Source organism: Penicillium samsonianum (genome assembly GCF_028829775.1).
Source record: "Penicillium samsonianum strain IBT 33392 chromosome Unknown utg000007l_segment0_segment0, whole genome shotgun sequence".
NCBI classification, from domain to species: Eukaryota; Fungi; Ascomycota; class Eurotiomycetes; order Eurotiales; family Aspergillaceae; genus Penicillium; species Penicillium samsonianum.
Genome location: NW_026643265.1, coordinates 1,299,006 through 1,313,232, shown reverse-complemented (window position 1 = coordinate 1,313,232; position 14,227 = coordinate 1,299,006). Strand labels below are relative to the sequence as shown.

Below are 14,227 nucleotides of genomic sequence, written 5' to 3'. Positions count from 1 at the left end.
CAAACACGATAGCCGTTTCGGCATAATAAAAAGCTTGATATATGTCTTGGCTGATGATTTGAGCAACCTCGGTCGGGGATTACTAGGGACACAGCAGCGTTTTACTAGTTAGTTAACTTGTGTGATGCGGGTATTATATAATTTGCTGTGCGGGTCTGTCGGCTAAAGCAATAATCGAAAGCTCAAGGGGCTTCGATGATTTCTGGATTACTCGTCTATTGTAAAGCCGAGGCTCGCAAAAGAACAGGAAGGGAGTAATATAATATTGCCTCTGCTAACTTGTTTGTCATTCTCAAACAGCCAACTCGGGAATCTTCAATTTCGACTTACACCTGGAACAATCAATATCTCTGCGATAATGGTCCTCGCTCGTGAAACCATTGAGTTCAACACATGCGATGGCACTCTGCTCCGGGGATGGTTCTATCCCCAAGTTGAGAAATCGGCATGTGTGATCATGACCCATGGGGTGCGTACACCTTGAGATATTAAGATATTGGGTTTTCCTATGAAATTGGCTAATTCTCATCCGTTTACTACAAATAGCTGGGTGGTGTCCGTCACTATTGGCTCCCGAAGTTCGCGGATCGATTCCAGCAAGCGGGGTACAATGTACTCCTCTATGATAATCGGAACTGGGGTGACAGTGAGGGATTACCGCGGCAAGAGTCAAACCCGACCCTTCAACAAGCCGACTACTACGATGCGTTCAATTTCGCAACATCATTCCCTAGTGTGGATGATACTCGCATAGTATATTGGGGCACGAGTTTCTCCGGAGGAAATGTTCTATACGCAGCCGCTGTGGACAAACGGATCAAGGCTGCTATTGTACAGTGCCCTGCAGTTTCTGGAGAGACGCGATCCTTGGCCTTCAAAGACCGGATCCCGGGCATTCTGAAAGAGCGTGCTCGTATCACTGCAGGATCGGAACCAGAAAGGGTTCCGCTTATTGCGGAAAACTTGGAAGCAGCGCAGTCAGGAACCACTACTGCCATGTTTCCCGGAGTTCATGCTTACGAGCAGGTGCGAGGCTCGTACGATTGCGGTGGTCGTTGGGAAAATTCTGTTACAATTCAGACACAGCTCAATATGCTTGCGTTTGAAGGACAGGGTATGGTGCATCGTATCTCGCCGACACCGCTGTTGATGGTTGTTCCTGGGAATGATATCCTTGTCACCACGGCATCTCAGATGGCCACCTACGAAAAGGCAAGAGAGCCAAAGCAGCTTTTGTATATTGATGGCGCAGGTCATTTTGATATCTATACCGGGGATTGGTTTGAACAGAACATTGAAGGACAGATTGACTTCTTAGGGAAATGGCTTGGCTCGTCTTGAGACGCGACACGCGTAACGCATGCGTATTAAGTTCTCCAAGGTTTCCTTCGCAAAATGAGATGTGATTCAATTTGACATTTCTTTTGTTGCATATAGAATTTTCTCAACCCAAAATACATTTAGAGAACCCACGCTATCAATAACAGAGTGCCGTCCTCTTTGACTTGTCTTAGTGCATTTATAAGTCGAGACGTATTGGACAAGAAACCAGCCACGACACAACTATTAATGATTGAGGCTTGGGATTACTTTTGACAGCCCGAGGTGCGCAAATTTCGAGTCTAGATCATAATGAGAAGGCTGTAAGATCGAACTCTGCCACTGAGCAGTATGCCTACGTATATACCTGTTGGTAACAGCAAAGTGCATTATTGGTACAAATTTCTTAAAAAGATATCATCCCATAATACAATGTCAAGGAATATGCTCTTTGTTATCCTAAGCTAATACCGAATCATGGTGCACTAATTCAGCCCGTTGGTTACTCAGTCAACATGGAGACCACACATAGAATCATTTTTTCACGAGCGTTGCACCTCCCCATAGCGAGCCGATATTCAATCGAGTGGGATGCAATTCCACCATTTGGGAGTACAATTCCTCGGGAGTGGATGTTTGCCCATCCAGTCGCGCGAAGTCATCCAAATAATCCTTGGTCGCTTGGACGGCATCGGGGGAGAATCCCTTAGATGGGTCACTGTGACCGCCAACGACACTTGTCGGTTTAAGGATCGCAATCTTACCGAGCGCTGCCACCCATCTCGATCTGGCCTCTTGGGATTTCGACTCGCCAAGGTATGGGTGGGTGTTGTTGTAGACTGCGTCGCCCGCAACAACCAAGCCGATTGCAGGCACCCAGAGAGCCGTTGTATCATCCGTGTCTGTATGGCCCAGTCTGACCACTTCCAATCGCTCGTTTTCCAACATGAAGTGGTCTTGCTCCAGGGGGTGGCCATCACGAGCTTTTCCGGGATCTGACCAGGGAAAAGATCTCTCCAAAAGGCGTCCATCCCTTCGGGAGATATGGCTTCAGCCATACGAGAGACAGTCTCCGGCGTAGCCACAACTTTTGCCTCTGGAAATTTCTCGAGGAGGGCACCGGTACCATAAAAATGATCGGCATGGGCATGAGAGACATAGATCGTCGTGAGGTTTTTCCCAGTGGCTACTACCCAGTCTGCCAACTCTTTGGCAGCAGCCGTGGTTAACTGCGTATCGACCAGCACCGCATCTTTTTGGCCGAATATCAAAGTCGAAGTGGTCGGCACCCACTTGAGATGATCGTGACCGGCTGGGGTGGACCGATTCACGCCAGAACGTCTGCTGGTGAATACTTTGTAGTCGAGACCCATATTGTAGAGAATTGGAGTTGAATCAACTTTCATTAATGAAGAGGAATTTGACACACATAAATTACAAAATTGTTCTTCTATATATAAATGCTGGGTATAGTTCAATGGAACTGTCACCCAGAAGTCGGTGAAGTAAGGTGGCGAGGGATTACTGATCATTGACCTCGGGAACCCGAGAGTCGCTATCTTGACCCACAGTATTTTATAGTTTGTGATGATCGTCGGAAATTGAAATCTCGGCTTTGTAGTACATTCCATGGATTACGAAGATGTGAACGACTTGCGCCTCGGCAATATTCTAATCAAGAAATCGCAGAACAGACCCTTCGGCTCTCGGTAGCGGCGTCAGCGTAACTAACTATAAAATGCTTGCGAATATCAAGACATTAATCCAGGTCAAACAAGAGAGTTCTCGTTCTATTTGGTGTCCCCTTTCGTTGACTTTTGTTCTCCAATCATGCCTGAGTTGGTAAGCTGTGTTTCCGCTCCTACCTGGGATACCTCCGGACCAGAGACTCCAGCTCAACAATTTTTTAAAAAATATGTTGATACAGTTGATTCCTATGGCTTCAACCACGGATCTGGCTTGCGGTTCTATTCCAAAAACGTCATTTTCCACAATCAGAACAACGCCCAGTACAATGGTGGAGACGAGATGTGGGCGTGGATGAAGCGTCTTTTCGGACAATTTGAAAGACTGCGACACGACTTCCACAGCCTGTGGGAAGTCAAAAATGATGATGGCACAACCACCATCATGACCCAGTGGACCCGCAATATCTGGCTTCCTGGAAACAACACCGAAGAGCCAACTGTCAGCGTCCCACTCAGCTGGATCTCTATTATCGGCCCTGCTGACGTCGCCGATGCTGTGGATGGATTGAATTTCAGGGAGGTCTGGCTTTACTGGGATACAGCTCTGCTCGCGAAGCATCTCCCCAAGGAGGCTGTTGTTTTCCAAACGCAGAATGTTCTGCACAAGGCATAAACAACGACTAGTGAGTAGATCGGGTGACTATAGCATCACACTGATTAGCTAACGCACTGCGAAGGCAGAGAGTACCCTTCTCCAAATGCGAGGCTCGGATTATGGGATCATCAGCCCTATTTGGTGGGATGAAAGAAGTGGTTCTCTAGTGAAGGATATGTGAGGTAGAGTGAAAAGGCAGCTCAGTGATCTACGTGTACAGCAGTGGCTAGGTGTTTTCTCAGACTTTGAATTTATATATTGGAAATACGCAGGCAACGGTGATAGCCTGATCCAGGACAGCAATACAGTAAGTTTCAAGTCTGAAATAATTAACATACTAATTGCCCCTGAAGATAAGAAGTCATTCAAACAGACTTTCTCACCACCGCAAATGATGAAAGGCCACCTCGGCATAGGGCTTTGCTCGATGGAGTTGCGAAAGCAGTTGAGGGTGTTCAATTTTCAACAAAAAAATGATCTGCATATTTTTATAGCCGAGTATTTCAAAACAATGATTCACTCTCGGAAAGAATCACGATCTCATTGAACTGGTGCGAGGACCTTTAACTTACTAGTTCATTCTGTTCACTTTCGCATAAATTGGGGTTTAATCCTGCCATACAAGTTCGACGTAAATTGTCGGAGTTTTTAGATGCCGTGGACTCGATGACACATGCTCTTTCCTTGGCCTAGTTAGTTAGCTCGCAGGGTTAGGATAAGCTTATTACGTTAGCGTATCTTAAGCGGCGGCCGATATATCTCAGCCCCGAACTAGGACTAGGACTAGTCCGTCTGCTTTCCTCACTTCTAGATATTACATTTCCAACAATACAGTACACAGAATTAGGCTTTCACTAAACCGGGACGATGGAGTATGCCGGGACTCAGCTCTCTTGGCCCCAGAGCGAAGCGAGACAGGCCGTCGACGATCGTGACGCGGAAGCCGAGGCTGAGGCCAACAAGCAGCGCAGGAAAGTCCAGAACCGGCAGAATCAAAGAGCACACCGTAAGTATGCCCCTCGCTACTATAACCTGTTCTATACTCAGAAACCTTACAGGACTACGGCTCAAGGGCAGAGACTCGGGGAATGTTCAGGAGTCGCGCCCATTCCGGGTCAGGCGCTGGCGCCTCGACGAGCCCGACCATATTCCTTCCCAAGGAATCTCGCTAGCATCAGAGCGCGCAACAACCACGTCCTTCTCCCTTCTCCCGCCTCACACGTACACAGGCATATCACCCTCCACAGCCAAGCATACAGTCGTCCTACGAGGATCACCATCCACTGCCCATATCCAGCCCCCCCCTAAATTTGGACCCCCAGCCCTTTACTTTTCCCTTGTCCTCGGACCACCTCCTCCATCTCATTCAGTATAACGTCTTCCGCGCCTTAATCTCTAATATGCGTACCCTCAACACCCTACCCGCCCACTCGACCATCTGCACCATGGCCTCGCCCTGCCGTGACGACACGGCCCTCTACCCCCTCGAGCGCGACATCCCTCCCTCCCTCATCCCGACCGCCCTCCAGCAAACTCGCTACCACTCTACCTGGATTAACGTCATCCCCTTTCCGCGCGTCCGCGACAACCTTATCAGATACGACGGCCGCTTCGACTCCTGGGAGCTGATGCAGGACCTCGTCGGTGAACTATTGAACTCGACGCCAGCCTCGCGACGACGGGACGCGCCCGTTTCTGCCAACATTCCCGAGACTCAACGGCCCCTGACCCTTTCATCCGGAAGTGATCCGGATGAAGTGACCACCGGGCGTAAGGGGCTCATTGTCTGGGGCGAGCCGCACGAGATGAAGAGTTGGGAGGCCACGCCCGGTTTTCTCGCGAAATGGGCATGGGTTGCCGAGGGCTGCGATGAGTTGGTGGAAATAAGCAACCACTGGAGGATGAAAAGGGGAGAGGAACCTATGCGACTCGCGATGTCGAGGAGCTATCCGCCACCACCGCTCTCGCACGCAGCGTCAAGTGGAGGATAGATGCGTCAGCACTGGCACAGTCGACATATACATGTGTTTTCTGCAATTCGCCAATCTAATATCGATCTTGTACAAAGCATGGTAGGCATGACGTAAACGATGTTGTTCTAAAACTAAAAAGGATTATGGTTCAAACTCGGAGGGGACGTGGAGATGTTGGAGGAACAAATGGCCAATGGTGTTACGGGTCAGGCTTAGACGATCATTATCGACTGACTCGACTGCAGCCTACATGCTCACGTTTGCCATTTCAGCTGTGGTTCGCTAATGATTGATTGATTCCGACTTGGATATGGACCTTGAGTCTGGCAAACCGCCGAAGTGCGGAGGATGACCCATAATCCCATTTGCCCAATCCAATCTCAAGAGGCTGGTGAGCCAACAGAGCATCACCCGAAAGCTTGGGAGACTGGCAAGAGCTTGAGGTCTTTCCTATGGCAATGATAGGGTTTTCGCAAGCCCTGGAAGAGCTTAGTGAGAGAGACTACCATATCCTGACGGATCTACCTAGAGCCTGTTGCTGGATTTCCGCTCTCTTTGTCCTGATGTATATAATGTATATCATATATAAATTTTGTGGCTTAAATTCGGAAATAAACTACCCTTCCTTGAAGTATGGTAGCTATTGGAGTTGTCTGTCAATTAGGAGACACATAGTCACGTCCGTAACTGAGTCGGTGCTAAATTTAAAGAGACTCTCAATATCAGAATCCGTGCAGTAGGAAGCTACGGTCTCGCAGCTGAACGAGCCCAAGCAGACCTTTAGGTTTATTATCAAATGACCTCACAACTTTGCACTGCACAACATCGGAACGCAAACGATACAACCGCAGTCATTTTCCTTTGCGGTAATTATATCTTCGGCTTTTACCACGTGGGTATCCTCAAGACTATGGCATTGAGAAATATCGCAGGATTAAGTATGTATCTTGTGGGTATTTCCAACAGAGTTTGGGATCAGCTATGTGGCTCTAACAGTACACTCCAAGCCGAAACCCATATCTACAAACGCAAGTGTTCCCAAAGGCTAATCCTCGCCCACCTAGTAGTTGTTCAGCGGCTGATGTCCCATTTATAAGAATAGAAATGATGCATCCAGGACGATAGCGCGTAAAGAAGGAGACATTATATGAATTTCTAGAATTAAATGGCAGTTCATACGAGAACTTGCCAAGGCCAAAAGTTGAGATAGTTCATTAGTGCAAGATGAAATAGGGCGGATTGAACTTTATCAGACGTGCGATTCATTCCCGCTTTACTTGACTACCTAGCCTGACATCTTCTAAGGCAGCAGTAACTAACAAAAAGCAATTAGGTAGAAACTGTGATATGGTAACCTCATCATTCCTACTATTTCTGTCTCACGTCGCCTACTGGTCATCCGTCAGCCCCACCATCTTTAGGGAGTCTTTCCTGAGCCGATCCTCTTTCTCGGCATCATACGCATGCCCTGCAAACCCTACACCGCCAATCTCATGATTGTCGTTGCCCCGTGTGGTTTTTCCGCACTCAGCAAGATATTCTCCTCCCTTTTTCTCCCATTCTTGGCCAATCGCAGCCCACACCGTCGTTGCAGCCCCCTGCTCTGGCGACTTCATCAGTTTATACGCCTCTTCGTCTTTCATGAACGCTTCCACCATTGCAGGGTCCATATGCTGCATAAGCGCCGTTGCAATCATGCCAGGGTGAACGCTGGTAGCGTGGAGTCCTCGCGACCCGTAGCGCCGCTCGATCTCGTTGGCCATGTAGATATTGGCGGTCTTTGATTGTCCATATGAAACCCAGTCGTTGTATTCAGTCTTCTCAAAATTGTAGTTGCCTGATTCATTGATCGAGGCTACATGATGGGCAGAAGAAGAGACGTTGACGACTCGAGACGAGAATTCAGGGCCAGCGCTGGCGAGGAGAGCTGGCTTCAAGAGCTCAAAGAGTAGGAAATGGGCGAGGTGGTTGACTCCAAACTGCATTTCAAAGCCGTCTTTGGTGTGCTCCAACTTGGGCAGGGCCATGATGCCGGCGTTATTGACTAGGACGTTGACTTGACCGTTCGACTTCTGGAGAATGGCTTTCGCGGCAGCACGCACGCTGCTCAAAGAAGTGTTGTCCATCTCAACAAGTTCAACGCGCTCTCGTTCGAGGATTCCGTCTAGAGCAGACTTGGCTTTGTCCAGGTCTCGTGCCGTCAACAATAGCCTTGCTCCAGTCAGAGAGAGAGCGCGAGCTGTCTCAATTCCTATTCCAGACGAAGTGCCTGTGATGACGATAACCTTCCCGGCTAGCTTGCCCTCTGCTGCTTCATCCTTGATAACCTGGAGAGCTGTTGGACGAGCGTCGCCGGGGCCAGCAGGGTTCGAATGAGCTTCTGCGTAACGGGACATCGTGGTTGAACAGAGAACTTTGGCTGTTTTAAATCCGGGTAATAATTGGAATGGAAATAGCTTTGATGAGTTTAGGACTCAGCGTTTGGAAGCATCGGTGAACTATTTATCTTTTTCCGCCTTCAGACTTCTAGCCCCGTGTTCCCAGAATTTTGCTTTGCATTTCAAAGCACTCGGATTTAACCCCTAAAGTCCAGGACGCCATGGACGAGAGTGATGCTCAGAACGTGTTTGTATTTCAAAGCACTGGACTTCTGAAGGTCATCTCGGAGAGACCTAGTTTTCTTGGCCTTTCCATAGTTCAGACCCACCACCTAGTGTGATGACTTTTTTGCCGTTTCCGGCCTAGCGTTGCGAGCTAAATGCGCGGTACCCGCCTCCCAGGGTTGCGGATGCCATAGGCTCGATGACAGTTTCTCCTCTTTCGGCCTAGCTCGCGGGACTAGTTAGGCTTAACAAATGGTTCGGACTTAGCGCTAACCTTGGATGTCTATAGCCGCCCTTTACTCATTTGTATTACACGGGACAGGACTTGGAAAATTCTAATCTCTGTAGGCTTGCAGCTAATTTACGCATGACGATAGAAGGTCTATGGACTGTGCGCTTAAAGCCTCAGCGAACTGTTCTTCGCATCATCGATTATAAACTCAGCCCGGTAACTCACCGGTAACTCGCCACCACCTTACGACCCCCTGGCCAGGTCACTCCCAAAACAACCATATGAAATGCGACGTTTACCCAACAACTTCATATCCCAACAACTATTGATTATCAGAGCTCATGATTTTAAGGTATAGTCTCTATAGTGATATAGCATATCTAAAAAGTCTCGCCAATTTTAGAATGTTTTGCAGAGCAAGGATATGTATTCACAGCTCATAGGCTCAAATTTTTAAGTAATACAATAGCGGAGTCCTTAAGTTACTTCCATGCTAAAATACGTCCTAGGTTCTCATGCTAAAGAATATGTTACGCGTTACTAACTGGTCACTGTCAATAAGCGCGGAACTGGGAACCATTTCCTTTAGTAATAGAGGACGTCCGATATAGAGGCATTCTATTATACGGTATCCGCAAAAGCCGAAGGTGTAGTTCGAAAGTGAGAGCCTCGGGCGTTTCATGTCACAATATCCTCTCCAATGAGAACACGCTATTGATAAAAGCTTGCACCAACTGCGTCCCTACCACGGATGGAACCGAAGCCCGCTGATCTCGTAATCAATGTTCAATCTAATTTACAACCTCTACGTCACTCGCAGCGGACTGTACCACATCAGCAACCGCCCGCGGTATACTGAGCATAGCCGAGTGGCTTCCAGCACAAGTACGTGTCCGCACTAGCCCATCACCGGGCATAGCTGCCATAGCCTGCTGCACAGCCAAAGGAAAACATGCATCTTTCTCGCAAAAGAGATACGTAGTCGGCACATCACGATAAGCCTCATAGTTGAGTGAAGTGAAGAAGCTCGGTTTGGCGTGATAAACCAATTCAGTAGCATACTTTTTAGCCGTGTCTTCGTCAAGATCATTATAGAACTTGGGAATCGGATCAATGCAGTATGACTTCTCGCCCTATGGATTTCGAAATGTCAGTTATTCTCCAGTCAATAGAACCTCCAGCCCAACCTACTTCAAAGGTCATGATTGAAGCTGCTCCGTCCGGAAGAGACGAATCGACGGATTGGCCCGCAGATATGAGAAACGCTGCCATATATACGAGAGCAACTACTCCACCCTTCCTACCCTGTGCAGCTATGTCTCTGCGTGTGTGGCCCTTGACGGATTCTGTGCCAGGGATACCGCCGTAAGAGTGCATGACCACAACCACCTCTTTCCCTTGGGAGATCAGGTCGTCTAAATATCTTTTCTGGATGTGGGCGGCATCATCGGCGACTGTTGTTGATGCTGGACCACCGACAGACAATAGTGTAAGTGTTTCCACAGGATATCCCTGTGTCCGTAGGAGTGCTGCTACTGGTTCAAAAGTGCTGCCCCGATGCCAGGCTCCGGGGATAAGAAGAATGGTTGGTTTCGAGAGAGACATCGTTGTTTGGGACGTTGTAGATGGCATGTGTCGTCGAGGCCGGCCAATGGCAAGATCTGGACAACTGAGACACAAAAGGCGAAATGCACCTTATATGATGAGGAAGCCTGATTGTTTTGTAATTCAGAAAGCCAAGGGTCCTTTTACCCATTTGACGCCTCGTCTCCGGGATTTGAACATAACAAATGAGTTTACTAATCACAGCCGAGGCTCTCCTTTTGATTTCCAATCAGGTTGATGTTGACGCTGGGAAACTATGTAGAGACAGACCGATTGGTTTTGAGCGATCTGATGGGTGGAAACCGAAGGGTATGAAGGCAGGCAGCACAGCTCCAGCTCTTTTTCCTTCTCTCTCCTCTCCCGTCTCAGACTCTCAGTATTCGCTGCGGAACGCACTCTTTCCCCAAAGGACTAGACTCTTGTCGCAGACTGTATCAGGTTGTAACTTGTTAAGTCTTGTGTGGATCCGGAATCCAGTAAACCGCGATTATGAATGCGGGACCCGAGAGGCGGGTGTTAGTGTTAGGATTCTCCCTTTCCCTTCAGGTTTAGCACCTGACGTCCCCCAATAAAAACGATACATTATAGTGTGGGCGATATGTAGAAGCGGTGAACTTAATATCAACCCTTGGTTATGCCTTTTTTTAACTTCTACTTGCTATCGTCTGCCGTACCCACGGCCAAAACGGGCTTAGTGAGGGAGGTAGTTACGATTACAAACCGCGCCCACCATCAACTCACTTAGTTAACTCTCGCGACAGCGACGAAACTCTCGCCACCATCATTGCGGAGAGTACTAGCATCCGCCTCGAGTAAACATGCAGCGATCCAGGAGAAATACTGTGATTAGTGCAAATGTTTCGTCTACGGAACGAGCATCGAAACGTACTACTAAGGTACCCGTTTCTGAGGTGGGTTTGAGAGGACTCAGACATGTATACTCGTGGCCGGCGGGATTCTGAGAGATTATAGCACCGAAGGCTACAATTACGACTGGCGCAGCAAGCCTATCGCTACCGCAAGGAGACAGCAACCTTGTCTTTGCAGCATCGGCTTGAACATCTACAGACACAGATTCAGAACCTACATCGGACGTTCCAAGCATACAACCATCAAATAGAAAGGTCCAGTGTATTGTCTTTTGATCCGGCTCTCGAAGGGAAGCTGCAACAATTACGCACGCAGTTTCTTGCATTTTCAGCTGCTGCAAATTCAAGTAACGAGGGCAGTAGTGCAATTCAAATGAATGAAATCTCATCAACTATGACTCAAGCGAGGAAACAGCGGAAGCACTCGCAGCAGTTAGAAGATGATTTTGAGTCGGCCACATCAGGACCAGTCAATGGTGGCCTCCATCTAGCTCATCTGATCTCCTCGTTTAACGGTGCCGACCGCGAAGAAAACAACCCACGAGGCAAAACATCAGCCCAAAGTTATTCATCCTTACCAACACCTACCCTGCATATTGTCAACCGTTTAGAACCAGTGCCATGCGCTGTAGATGACAGTGCTTTTCTTAATATTCTGTGCCGCTCACATCTCTTATCTTCTTCCACTGCGCCCTTCCGCGAGACGTCTTTTGAACGCCGGTTGCATCGAGCCTGTCTGAAAAACGGATATAACTTGTTGGTAGATCCGACCTCCGATCCAGACAATGTGAGCCGGGTATTCAGGCTCCCATTGACTCTGTCCACCCGGGATTCCATAGTCCAACAGGTGAAAGGACTTCTGGAAGGTGGCTTAGACGAAACCCTAGAGTTGTGGGATATGCCTTTCTTCTTGCTAGGGGGCGCGGGGACTCACTATCCTCGAAGGGATCACACAGGAAAACCTATCCTTCCTCCGAATGCCTTGCCGATGAGTAAATTCATTGGTGCTTTTGTACATCAAAGGACAGAGCCACAATCCTTCCAGAGCGACCATGACCTTCTGACCGACCTTGGCCTCAATGGTGAGTGGCTTGATTCATATGATGTGGAAGGTTATCTCAAGGAGAAAGGTATCTTCTTGAGTGCCGATACTGCATTTTGCAGAGTTCCCGCACGTGCATCCTCAATAGAATTCCGGTCTTCCGACATAACAGGTCCCAATGCTCAACACGTCATGGGCATGGACGAATCAACCCTGGGACATATGCATCCTTATAATGCAGATCTTATGGAACCACAGTCGAGAGGATGGGGACCAGACATACAGGTACTTTTCGGTGTCACCACCATTCATCAACGTATGAATGACTGACTAATGTCGAAAACCGGCGCAGGATGTAGATCTTCTTCGAAATTATACCGATCTAAGCGGTTCTTGGGTCCTGGATGTGGGACTACTCATTGATCGTATGCACTTATTGAACCTAGATTGGTTGCTATTACCCTCTGACAAGAACAGATCTCATTCAGTCCGGCATTTGCCTCGGTCGCTGCCCTGCGTTTCGCCGAGAAGACGTCGAACATGCATTCCGCCTCGCATTGGGTAGAAACTTCTTGGACTCTTCGATGTGATGTGTTCATATTCACAGAAATAAGCCTGTGCCCACAGGATGTGCGCACATCAAGCTTGCTGTATATCTACCAGTCTCCAGCTAGTCTGTGCTGACGACTAATTCGGACCATTTATCTGTCACTATAAAATACTATTTGTTCTCAATGCTTTCCGCGTGGAACCTGGCGATACTTGGAATGGTGTTCATTACATGTGACAGTTTGACGTTAGTTTAAGTAACTTATGATACCAAGCACGACGTGCGATGGCAAATATGCTAACTGATAAACAAGGTTGCGAAAGTATCTATCATTCGAGAATGGAGTCCCAATGATCGGGATGAACATGAGTCTTAGTTACCGCTCTACCATCACGGTAGTCGTCCAGCAGGTTGTTGACTTTCATCGCGTCAAGTCCGTCAATAACTTCAAAGTCTAACGGCTTCAGCTCACCATTTTCGATCCAGCCTGGCAACTCCCTCCAGAACTTGGCAGCCAGCTCTTGGTGCAGGTCACTAACTCCGAGAACTTGGTTTTTCTTGAAACCAGCGGTCTTTGTAGCTGCAATTGAAGGATCAGCCTCTCCACGCACCAATGTTGCCAAAGACCCTTTCTTCGTGGTCGACAAAAGCGAGAGCGCCAGCCGATGGCTGACACCACCCGAGTAAGCGCCGTTTACTGTGTCAAAGGCGTACAACAATTCATCGCCAACCATCGCACGGATCTGATCTTCCACATCCGCTGCCTCCCGATCTATGATATGAGTAGCACCAAAGTCACGGAGTGATTGGCCCCCATCGCTGCGGACCTTGGCTGTTGCAATAATCTTCCCAAAGCCTGCGAGACGAGAGAACTGAAGGGCAAATTTCCCACTATTAGAGCCGCCTCCAATGATGACAATCGCTTCATTCGCGTAGTCCAAATCGTGGCGCAGGAACTTTGGTGCCAAATCCAATCCCGACGAACTGAATAGGGCGATAAAACTCGCAATGGCATTGACGGGGAATGTCGCTGCCTTGTCAAAGCTAATATGGTGTGGTATGGGAGCAGCAAAGTTTGCGTCGAGGATGCAGAACTGCTGCAAGCCAGCTTGATCAGGACCACCCGACAGGATATTAGACTGCCCAACGATGCGATCTCCAACGGTGAACCTTTGGACGTCTGGTCCTATCTTCTCGACAATACCGCTGATGTCATTTGCCAGGATCGCATGAGGCAAGTACTTCTCCACAAGTACACCTCGATCTCGACCCTACAAGGGATTAGAATTCGACAAAAAGTAAATTGTTCGATAAGTCTTCTTCACGATACCTTTTGGTCATGAGGATTAACTATGGGCTGTTAGCTTTTCTTTCATACAAATAAATGCATCAACGGATCATACTTCCGGCTGTAATGATCCTCACAAGAACTTGATTCCCATTTGGCTCAGGGATAGGTCGCCTGCCTAGTACCAGTGGCCTTTGGACCTCTTTGAGGATTAATGCTTTCTGCTTATCCATTTCGTATAAAAATCTCGTTTGTCCCGCTGGGTTGTAGTAGGGAATTGAAAATATCAAGGAAAGTACACAGAGGATGAACAGACAACCCATTGATCTACGGCGAACAAGCATACGTAGTTCACTGAGTCGCCCTATTTTTAAGGAAACCATTAATCAGCCGAAAATGTGG

The 14,227-nt window shown here is 48.2% G+C and overlaps 8 protein-coding genes across 8 annotated transcripts; 4 read left to right on the top strand and 4 right to left on the bottom strand.

Moving 5' to 3' along the window:
- Window positions 1-358: 358 nt before the first annotated feature.
- Window positions 359-1,341, top strand: N7471_011335 (alpha/beta hydrolase; the record flags this gene model as incomplete). Its single annotated transcript, XM_057284054.1, has 2 exons — window positions 359-469; window positions 547-1,341. The coding sequence occupies 2 exons, from the start codon at window positions 359-361 to the stop codon at window positions 1,339-1,341; spliced, it is 906 nt and encodes a 301-aa protein (XP_057130320.1).
- A 513-nt stretch (window positions 1,342-1,854) lies between these two features.
- N7471_011334 (MBL fold metallo-hydrolase) lies at window positions 1,855-2,693 on the bottom strand (the record flags this gene model as incomplete). Its single annotated transcript, XM_057284053.1, has 2 exons — window positions 1,855-2,315; window positions 2,381-2,693. The coding sequence occupies 2 exons, from the start codon at window positions 2,691-2,693 to the stop codon at window positions 1,855-1,857; spliced, it is 774 nt and encodes a 257-aa protein (XP_057130319.1).
- Window positions 2,694-3,150: 457 nt separating this feature from the next.
- On the top strand, window positions 3,151-3,681 carry N7471_011333 (uncharacterized protein; the record flags this gene model as incomplete). Its single annotated transcript, XM_057284052.1, has 1 exon — window positions 3,151-3,681. One exon carries the CDS (start codon window positions 3,151-3,153, stop codon window positions 3,679-3,681), a length of 531 nt encoding a protein of 176 aa, XP_057130318.1.
- Window positions 3,682-4,530: 849 nt separating this feature from the next.
- N7471_011332 (uncharacterized protein) lies at window positions 4,531-5,654 on the top strand (the record flags this gene model as incomplete). The annotated part of the gene is made up of 3 exons (XM_057284051.1): window positions 4,531-4,669; window positions 4,722-4,884; window positions 4,961-5,654. 3 exons carry the CDS (start codon window positions 4,531-4,533, stop codon window positions 5,652-5,654), a joined length of 996 nt encoding a protein of 331 aa, XP_057130317.1.
- A 1,370-nt stretch (window positions 5,655-7,024) lies between these two features.
- On the bottom strand, window positions 7,025-8,032 carry N7471_011331 (uncharacterized protein; the record flags this gene model as incomplete). Its single annotated transcript, XM_057284050.1, has 1 exon — window positions 7,025-8,032. The coding sequence occupies one exon, from the start codon at window positions 8,030-8,032 to the stop codon at window positions 7,025-7,027; it is 1,008 nt and encodes a 335-aa protein (XP_057130316.1).
- Window positions 8,033-9,262: 1,230 nt separating this feature from the next.
- N7471_011330 (alpha/beta hydrolase) lies at window positions 9,263-10,162 on the bottom strand (the record flags this gene model as incomplete). Its single annotated transcript, XM_057284049.1, has 2 exons — window positions 9,663-10,162; window positions 9,263-9,604 (listed from the first exon to the last, which is right to left on the bottom strand). Exons 1-2 carry the CDS (start codon window positions 10,101-10,103, stop codon window positions 9,263-9,265), a joined length of 783 nt encoding a protein of 260 aa, XP_057130315.1. The 5' UTR covers window positions 10,104-10,162.
- Window positions 10,163-10,894: 732 nt separating this feature from the next.
- N7471_011329 (bZIP transcription factor) lies at window positions 10,895-12,317 on the top strand (the record flags this gene model as incomplete). The annotated part of the gene is made up of 2 exons (XM_057284048.1): window positions 10,895-10,987; window positions 11,049-12,317. 2 exons carry the CDS (start codon window positions 10,895-10,897, stop codon window positions 12,315-12,317), a joined length of 1,362 nt encoding a protein of 453 aa, XP_057130314.1.
- A 549-nt stretch (window positions 12,318-12,866) lies between these two features.
- N7471_011328 (zinc-binding alcohol dehydrogenase family protein) lies at window positions 12,867-14,058 on the bottom strand (the record flags this gene model as incomplete). The annotated part of the gene is made up of 3 exons (XM_057284047.1): window positions 12,867-13,808; window positions 13,868-13,887; window positions 13,941-14,058. The coding sequence occupies 3 exons, from the start codon at window positions 14,056-14,058 to the stop codon at window positions 12,867-12,869; spliced, it is 1,080 nt and encodes a 359-aa protein (XP_057130313.1).
- Between the last annotated feature and the right edge of the window lie 169 nt (window positions 14,059-14,227).